Genomic DNA, 9,219 nt, shown 5'->3' with positions numbered 1-9,219 from the left:
ACTTTCACCACAAAGTTCTCCTCGCTTGTCCTTTTTATTTCCTAGACAAAGGGAAATGACTCACCCCAAAGTCACCTTCAGTGGGTGGGGTGGTGTCATACACAAAAACAGGGAGTCCCCAGGGACATCCTCACCACGCCCCCCCCCCATGGCAACTCCCTTCCCTAGGGGAGTAGAATGGAACAGGGGCCACATTTCCTTTCCATCTCAGGACTTGGCTCTGCAGCAGAAGTTCAGCTTAAGCTCCTGACCGAGGGGATATTCCTACTTGTCATCTCTCTCGTGTCACCAGTAACCTCAAGGCGAAGTCAGTCCTGCAATCACGTGAAGCCCTCACGTTTGCAAGGTTTGCAGAAAGGGGCTGTTAGCTTTGATCTCCCAGGGAGCGGCCAAGCTTGCCAGCCCCTCCCCAGGAATTCACATGCCTCTGCCATACAGGCTTTCCAAACACGCCACCCTGACTCTCAGCGCACTCCACCCCACAAGGCTCTCAGCTCCTCCCCGGTTCCAGCAAGAGCTTTTGCGAGGCAGAAACGGGGAAATATACGCAGTCCGCCCACTTTGCCAATGGACTACATATCCCGACAGGCTTGGCTTTACGCAGGCGCACGGAACTCAACGTGCCTGCTGCTGGAAAAGTGTGTCACTGGGGCACGAGGCGCTCCCTGGGATCACATGGTACCTGCTCCAGTGCCGCGTGCGGCCCGGGAACCCTGGGTTGCTGGCGCCTGCGCAGAGCCCTCTGTCCCAGAGAAAAAGGCTGGGGCAAAAGGCCGTTGAGATTGGCAGAGTGAAATACTGCTGCCGAGGGAACGTAGCAGGGCACACGTCTCGCTTCTTTGCGCCTGGGTGCCCCGTTTCTCCCATCACGTACTTACTTCCTGACTGCAACCTCTCTCCCTCTGGGACTTTTGCACCGGGAGCTCCAGATTCGCTACCCTGCAGCGCTGCGGAGCCTTCAGGCAGTGGCACCCCGGGCACTGCAGAGACCCGACCCTCCTTGCTACCTTCTAGCCAGAACTACTGCAGGCTGATTCCCTCCGCCCCCTTCCCCCACACTCTCTTGCTTTTCCCATGCAAAGCAGACCTCCGTTGCCTCAGCGTCCTACCCTTCTGCAGGGCTGCAGTCGGCCACCCCAAGACCTTGCTGCAGGGTGCCTAGGATTCTTATCGTGAGCCGCGGGGTCCACTCCCCGTCCTCGGTCAGTTCCCAGGGGGCGACAGCGGCAATTGTAATCTCCAGTTTGTGTCAAGGTCCAGTTTGAATGACCGCTGTCAGCTGGTGAAGACATGACGACCCTGGACTCCAACAACAACACAGGTACTAAGATTCCTTTGCTACCATCATTCTTTCTCTGTCACTGTCTCCTCTCCTCCATCTACGCCTTTGTAAGGAACTTTGTAAGGGACTGGAGACTCCCTCGGCCTGGGGATTTGCTAGCGTGATGGGGGCCATAGGCTGGGATTTCCAGAGCGTGTTGTTCGGCCTGGGAATGCGCCCGGAGGCGCCCCACCATCACCCCTCAGAGCCCCTCTCTTTAGCCTGAAAGACTCGGATCGCGGGGAAGGAGGAAATGGAGAGCGGGTACGTGTGGTGAGATGAACAGTTTACAGGAACTGGGAGTTTTGGAGCAGTGCCCCGAAACGCCCCCATCTGTCCACCCCCTGCAGCTGTGGCATGCCTGGACTTCTCGGAAGGAGGACCCCCTCCTTCCAATCTTCCTCTTCCCTTAGTTCCTGCAGGCTCGAGGGAACTCGAGAAGCAGTGGGGCGATCTGGGTTCCAGGCAGGAGGGGCTGGGGGAATGGGTCGGATCTCACTGGTGAATCCTCAGTAGGGAGCGGCACTTGAGGAGCCCCACGAGTGGTGCTCTGCCCCAGGAAGGACACCCAGAGCGCCCCGGCAGCCCGGAGCGCTCACATGGCTGCGGAGCCGGGCCCACGTGCTGCGTTTGTTTTCATTCTGCAGAAGCCGTGGCCGCCACCCCATTGGTGGTTGCCTCCCGGCCCCGTTACATAATGAGCTCCGCCCCCCGTTGCCCCGGCAACGCGTGTACCCTTCTCTCCTCCCCTTAGTAGTCCTGACCCAGCTGGCGTGAGGGGCCCAGCCCTAGACTGGGACCCCGGACGCCGAGGAGGGGCGGGACGGGGGGCGGGGCTGCTGCTCCCAGTTGAAGGGAAGCGGAGAGGCGGAACCTCGGGTTCTGGGGTTCCTCGTTGGGGAGCCACGTGCAAGAGGCACACGTGGAGCCGGGACGTGAGGCCGGCTGAGGGCCCGGCTCCCGCCCCGCCCCGCCGAGATCTGGGTGAAGCTGGGCTGACTCACCGCCCCCGCCTGCCTCCTTTTCCTGTCCGCCTGCCCGGCCCCCTCCTCCTTCCCCATAACCGATGCAGAGTAAGACAGAGCCATCCCTGACCTCTCGTGGCCTCATGTTTACACTCCTCAAGGGGACCTCACATCTAGCCACCCTTCTCACTCTTTTCCTCTTTATTCTCTTTGCACCTACCTCACCGTACTGTCTTTAGACTCAGCTTCTCCCCATTACAAATTCTTTCTGTTCCCCAAGCATCTCGTTTCTTAGTCCTGCAAACACTGTCTTACGCCTACTCCCACCACACAAGAAGCAGTTTGTCTCCTAAGGACTTCCCTCAAAACAACTACATCCCAGAAACATAGCTGAAAGGATATTAAGTCTCTTTCATCTTTTTTTTTCACAGAAAGGAAAACTGGGACCCAGAGAGGGGAGTTGATTTCCTCTGGGTCACAAATCAAGTTGCTGGTGATAGATCCAGATCTAAAACTAGACTCTTTTGAGTGTGCCCCACACTTCCAGGTGGAAGTCTCTTCGGATGAGTCTTACTTCTCTTTGGGGGATGGCTGAACTGGGTCAGGTTCATTTACCACCAAATAAATATCCCATTCCCCCACCTCAGCCCTGAAACTGTAGGAACTGATCTATTGTGCAATTATTTTACAGGGAACTCGGTTCACCCTGACCAACCTTGAGCTATTTTAGGGTTGCTCTGCCCAGCTTAGTGTGTGTCAGTGGGTGAGCAAGACATGTGCCTCTGTAGACACGGTGGCATGCCCTGTGTCGGCTCACACGTGTCCTGGGATCCTCCCTCCTCCCACCCCATCCATGGCAGGCCATGCGAGGTACTTGGCAAAGGTGTGGCAGGCAGGTCACCTTTTTCTCCTGCTAATGCAATGGGAACACAGCCACCTGGTTGGCAATATAACTAGAGGGCCAAAGTCTCTGAATGGCCAGAGAGCCAAGGTCATTGTCATCAGGCAGAGAGATCTAGAAGGGGGAATTCCAAAGCCTTAGGCTGGACAGTTTGTCCTTCACTTCCAACTCCTGCAACTCATACTGTTAAGCCCTTCCTGGATTCAGGGATAGAGTCCACTCTGACTCTTGATCTTGGAGGCCAGGGGAACAGTACCTTTGGAGAATACGTCTTCCAGTTTTGAGGGAATGTGATTGTTTTACTCTTGTAAGACCCCCACTCTCCTCAATGTTGGCTAGCTGCCCCTCCATGGTCTCATCCCTGGAATGGTCTTGGTATGAAAATCAGCAGCTGGTTTTTTTTTTTTTTTTGAAGCCTGGGCATTATGAATGGTTTTCAGCTGCTCATCCCATCCCGAGGTCAGCTGCTGACAATTAAGTCATTAGCTGCGGTTGATATTCTAAAGGAAGGCATCCAGGGCGGGGGTGGGGGGTTGGTACATATGTGAAATACTCACAGAGCACCACAGAGGTCATGCCTCTAGAGAGGTACCTCACACGCCAGGCAGAAGCTGAATGTACCTGCCAAGAGTTGCGGTGGTTGGTTGGCCATGTCTGGTATGTGTTGGGGAGTTGCTTATTGTGGCTCTTCTGGGGACTCCAAGATTAGGTGTTTCACATGGTTAACTTCTGGGTATCCAACAGTGTTTTGGGAGGCAGGTGAGGGATGGGCAGAGTGGTGACCTAGGACCAAAGATATATGGCGGTTGACACGCCTTTCCCTTGGGTTCTCCTGCCAGGTGGCGTCATCACCTACATCGGCTCCAGCGGCTCCTCCCCAAACCGCACCAGCCCCGAGTCCCTCTACAGTGACAGCTCGAATGGCAGCTTCCAGTCCCTGACCCAAGGCTGTCCCACCTACTTCCCACCATCACCCACTGGCTCCCTCACCCAGGACCCAGCTCGCTCCTTTGGGAGCACTCCAACCAGCTTGGGTGACGATGGTTCCCCTTCTTCTTCATCTTCCTCGTTGTCGTCATCCTCCTCCTTCTATAACGGGAGCCCCCCCAGGGGTCTACAAGTGGCCCTGGAAGACAGCAACCGAGTGTCCCCCAGCAAGAGCACCAGCAACATCACCAGTGAGTAAATTTCCAGCCGATTTGGGGGGAAGGGAAGGTGTCCCGGTTGAGGTGGGGAGTTGACATTCATGTGACACGGTTATTCCCAGGACCTACGCTGGCCTCAGGGATTTCTCCTAGAGTTGCACCAGCTGCTGTCAGCCCTGTCTGCTCATTCGAGTGCCCCCTAGATACTTAAGCTCCTCCTCAGTTTCCCCCCCCACCCCGCCCCCCCGCCCAATCTCCAGCTCAGAAAACCTCTAGCTCTCTGGCCACTCAGAAACCTGCCCTGTTCACCCACTGCCCCTCTTTTCCTGCAGAGCTGAATGGCATGGTGCTACTGTGTAAGGTGTGTGGGGACGTGGCCTCGGGCTTCCACTATGGCGTGCATGCCTGTGAGGGCTGCAAGGTGAGGCAGGGTGTGGGTAAGGGCAGGTGACCCTCTCCCACAGGACACATAGGCCTGGCCTAGACGGAGGTGCTCACTAGCTGCCCCTGCTCCACAGGGCTTTTTCCGTCGGAGCATCCAGCAGAACATCCAGTACAAAAGGTGTCTGAAAAATGAGAACTGCTCCATCGTCCGCATCAATCGTAACCGCTGCCAGCAGTGTCGCTTCAAGAAGTGTCTCTCCGTGGGCATGTCTCGAGATGGTGAGGCAGCACCGTGCCCACGAACTTCCCCTCGCCCTCCCCCTTTCTTCCACTCGGAAGTTTCTGAATTAATCCCTCCCTTAAAAAGGCCCAATACTAGGCATCTCATTTGCATAGGGGATGCCCACATTTCATCGGGTCTCAGGTAAACACACACATCTTTCCCATTAGTCCCTCTGGTCACCTCTTACCGTAATTCCTACTTGGAAAACCCCCTCGATGGGTGTGGCCTTGTGGGTTTTATGTGGAACCCCAAGCCCTAAGGGGCTTGCCCATTCAGGAGGAAGGAAGAGAAGCATGTGAGTGTGTATGAGAACTTCCTGACACTGCTCTCATCCTGTCACAGCTGTGCGTTTTGGGCGCATCCCCAAACGAGAGAAGCAGCGGATGCTGGCTGAGATGCAGAGTGCCATGAACCTGGCCAACAACCAGCTAAGCAGCCAGTGCCCGCTGGAAACCCCACCCACCCAGCACCCCACCTCAAGCCCCATGGGCCCCTCACCACCCCCAGCCCCTGCCCCCTCACCCTTGGTGGGCTTCTCCCAGTTCCCACAACAGCTGACGCCTCCCCGATCCCCAAGTCCTGAGCCCACGGTGGAGGATGTGATATCCCAGGTAGCCCGGGCCCACCGAGAGATCTTCACCTACGCCCATGACAAGCTGGGCACCTCACCTGGCAACTTAAATGCCAACCATGCCTCGGGCAACCCTCCAGCCACCACCCCACATCACTGGGAAAGTCAGGGCTGCCCGCCTGCCCCCAATGACAACAACATCATGGCCGCCCAGCGTCATAATGAGGCCCTGAACAGTTTACGCCAGGCTCCCTCCTCTTACCCTCCCACCTGGCCCCCTGGCCCTGCCCATCACAGCTGCCACCAGCCAAACAGCAATGGGCACCATCTGTGCCCCACCCACGTGTACCCAGCCCCAGAAGGCGGAGCACCTGCCAACAGTCTGCGGCAGGGCAACTCCAAGAACGTTCTGCTGGTGAGGGCATTGGGGGTGAAGTGGGCAGGGGACTGGGGAGACTGGATTTAGCACAGGGCCGCTGGGTGTGCCTGAAGGCTAGGTGCAGGGAGGATGTTCAGCCCTGTAGGAAGGGCTCTGCCTGGGAATCCCTGATCTCCACCGGGCACCTGATTGCTACGTTACCTGAAAGACCCATCCTCCAAGGCCACAACTCTAACACAAGCAGAATCTGGGGCCCAGCACTGCTGGGGAAGCCTATCTGAGGCAGCCTGACTGATACTCCCCTCCCCAAATTCTTTCCTCTTCCAGGCATGTCCCATGAACATGTACCCGCACGGACGCAGTGGGCGAACTGTGCAGGAGATCTGGGAGGATTTCTCCATGAGCTTCACGCCCGCTGTGAGGGAGGTGGTAGAGTTTGCCAAGCACATCCCTGGCTTCCGTGATCTTTCTCAGCACGACCAGGTCACCCTGCTTAAGGCCGGCACCTTTGAGGTGAGTGACCCTTTGTGCTCCCTGCTCTTGACCTTGGGAAGGATCCAGCAGAAAGGGTGTCTGGGGTGGGCAGGGGCTCTGAAACCTTACTCGTGACGGATGAAGGAAGGGGCAGAATCCCCCCCAGTCCTGCCTATGGATGGCTAGGACTTCTGTCATCTCAGCTGGGGTCTAATTACATCCTACTACCCTAAAATAACACTTTAGGGTACAGCACTATTCCCGTTCTAGGCATGAGTAAATTAACTTTGGTGAAGTGCCTTGCCCAAGGTCACAGGGAGTGACAAGGTTGAGACTCAGATTCAGGTTGGATTCCAAAGCCAGTGGGATGTTCCCCATCCTAACACCTGGCACTCCCCCCCCCCACCCCCCCGCCTCATTGCTCACTCAGAAACTAGCCCCAGTCTTGACTGGGAAATCTAAGGCAGCACCAGTAACCCTTTCACAAAACTTTAGGGGCAACTTGGCAATTGCTCCTCCCACTCCACCCAGGATGACTGTCCCCGCTTTAGGTGCTGATGGTACGCTTTGCGTCGCTGTTCAACGTGAAGGACCAGACAGTGATGTTTCTGAGCCGCACCACCTACAGCCTGCAGGAGCTCGGTGCTATGGGCATGGGAGACCTGCTCAATGCCATGTTCGATTTCAGCGAGAAGCTCAACTCCCTGGCGCTTACCGAGGAGGAGCTGGGCCTCTTCACCGCGGTGGTGCTCGTCTCTGCAGGTAGGTCAGGCTCTCGCCTGAGCCTGACCCCGGGAGGAGGCGGACGCAGTTCGATTCAACACACCTTTTATGGAGTACCTACTCTAGGCCAGGCCCTGCACCCGGGCACTGGGGATACAGACATGATTCAGACACAGTCTAGCTCAGGAGACAGACTCATGCCCGACTAATTATAAAACAGTGAGATAAGTGTCACAGTAGAAGCATGAACCAAGGGCTTTGGAAGCACACACAACTATTTCTGCCTGGGGAGCTGGGGAAGGAGGTGACACTTGAGTGGCGCCTCAAAGGACAAGTAAAGATACTGCCAGGCAGAGAGAGGGGGAAGGGCATCCCAGGCAGAGGGAACTACAGAACAAAAAGCAAGGGAGCCTGGGCGTGTTTGGCCTGTTCAGGGAAGGAGAGCGGCCTGGTGGGGTGGGAGGGGGCCAGCCCTGCTGAGCCTGGGCTCCCAGATCGCAGGCACCTCCTGCTCTTGGAGAGGGAGTCATGTTCCCCCTCCTCCTCCTTCCCCATCGGCCCTCTGAGGGGCTTCGGGGAGAGGCCGCATGGCCGCCGCCGCGTCCTCACAGGCCTCCGGGTCCTCCTCGTCAGAGGAGCTCAGGGAGCCTGCCTCACTGCCGTCGTCTTCCCCACAGACCGCTCGGGCATGGAGAATTCCGCTTCGGTGGAGCAGCTCCAGGAGACGCTGCTGCGGGCTCTTCGGGCTCTGGTGCTGAAGAACCGGCCCTCGGAGACTTCCCGCTTCACCAAGCTGCTGCTCAAGCTGCCGGACCTGCGGACCCTGAACAACATGCATTCCGAGAAGCTGCTGTCCTTCCGGGTGGACGCCCAGTGACCCGCCCGGCCGGCCTTCTGCCGCTGCCCCCTTGTACAGAATCGAACTCTGCACTTCTCTCTCCTTTACGAGACGAAAAGGAAAAGCAAACCAGAATCTTATTTATATTGTTATAAAATATTCCAAGATGAGCCTCTGGCCCCCCGAGCCTTCTTGTAAATACCTGCCTCCCTCCCCCATCACTGAACCTCCCCGGCCTCCCCTATTTAAACCACTCTCTCCCCCCTCTTACTCTCTAGCCCCCCGATTTGTTCTATTCCTGTCTCAAATCCAATAGTTCACAGCTGAGCTGGCTTCTGTGGTGTGTGCTCGTTCTGGGGGGTGGGGCGGAAACGTGGCCAAGGCTGGGGGCACACCTCTCCATCTGGTCAGTTTGTGGGGTGGGTCCTCTGGCCAGCAGATGGGAGGATACAGGGAAACAGCACACAAGTCTAAGGGGGGGGTGCCCAAGGGGATTATTTTCATCATATATTTATTACATAAATATATAGTAAAATAGACGAGCAACAATTACCATAAAAATATCTTTCTTTAAAATCCTGACCCAAAACACAACGGGGTGAAAAATCGCACATAACAGACATACTGATTGTCAACGTGGGGCAGGAGTAGGAGCCCCCCAAGTCACCCCTACTGGCCCCACCCCTCCCTGGGGAAGGGACCTACCTCCTTCCCTGTTTCTGGCCACAGCCCCCCTCCCCCCACCCCAGCACCAGCTTCTCATACATTCAGTAGCGCCTGCAAGGAAGTGTCTCCCTCCTCCCACCCAGGAGTTCCCAGGGCAGGAATTACTGTCCCCCTTATGGACGGTGTCTGTGTCACACGCCCTGCCCTCTCCCAGCCCTGTAGACCCGCCACCAGGGGAAGGGGTAGGGGCTCCTCCTCCCCCACCCTCCCCAAGTCTGAGCAGGGAGGAGGCTGGATGAGGTATGTGTGTTATGAGTGATGGGAGGGGGAATACTGAGATGGAGAGGCGGGTGGTGGGGGCGGGGTAGTGGTCATGGCTCTGGCACCCCCTTGTCCTGGCCTGGCACCCTCCTCCTAGTCCCAGCAGCCCCTCCTCCCACCAACACTGCACCTGCTGCCCCACTCTGCCTGCCCTAGTGCCCCGGGCCAATACTAGGGGAGGCACGCTAAGCACCCACATCAAGGCCATCCCCCTCATTAGCACCAATGGCCCCCAGGAGAGGGCCCTG

The 9,219-nt window shown here is 57.1% G+C and overlaps 1 protein-coding gene across 1 annotated transcript; it reads left to right on the top strand.

Annotated features, from left to right (window-relative positions):
• The first annotated feature begins 681 nt into the window (after nucleotides 1–681).
• On the top strand, nucleotides 682–8,304 carry NR1D1 (nuclear receptor subfamily 1 group D member 1). Its single transcript, XM_068531083.1, has 8 exons — nucleotides 682–1,321; nucleotides 4,027–4,365; nucleotides 4,665–4,753; nucleotides 4,851–4,995; nucleotides 5,342–5,985; nucleotides 6,277–6,462; nucleotides 6,975–7,185; nucleotides 7,824–8,304. Exons 1-8 carry the CDS (start codon nucleotides 1,291–1,293, stop codon nucleotides 8,021–8,023), a joined length of 1,845 nt encoding a protein of 614 aa, XP_068387184.1. The 5' UTR covers nucleotides 682–1,290; the 3' UTR covers nucleotides 8,024–8,304.
• Nucleotides 8,305–9,219: the final 915 nt, after the last annotated feature.

Source organism: Eschrichtius robustus, chromosome 20 (genome assembly GCF_028021215.1).
Source record: "Eschrichtius robustus isolate mEscRob2 chromosome 20, mEscRob2.pri, whole genome shotgun sequence".
NCBI lineage: Eukaryota > Metazoa > Chordata > Mammalia > Artiodactyla > Eschrichtiidae > Eschrichtius > Eschrichtius robustus.
Note: the sequence above shows the minus strand (reverse complement) of the source record. Positions and strands in the feature narration are given on the sequence as shown.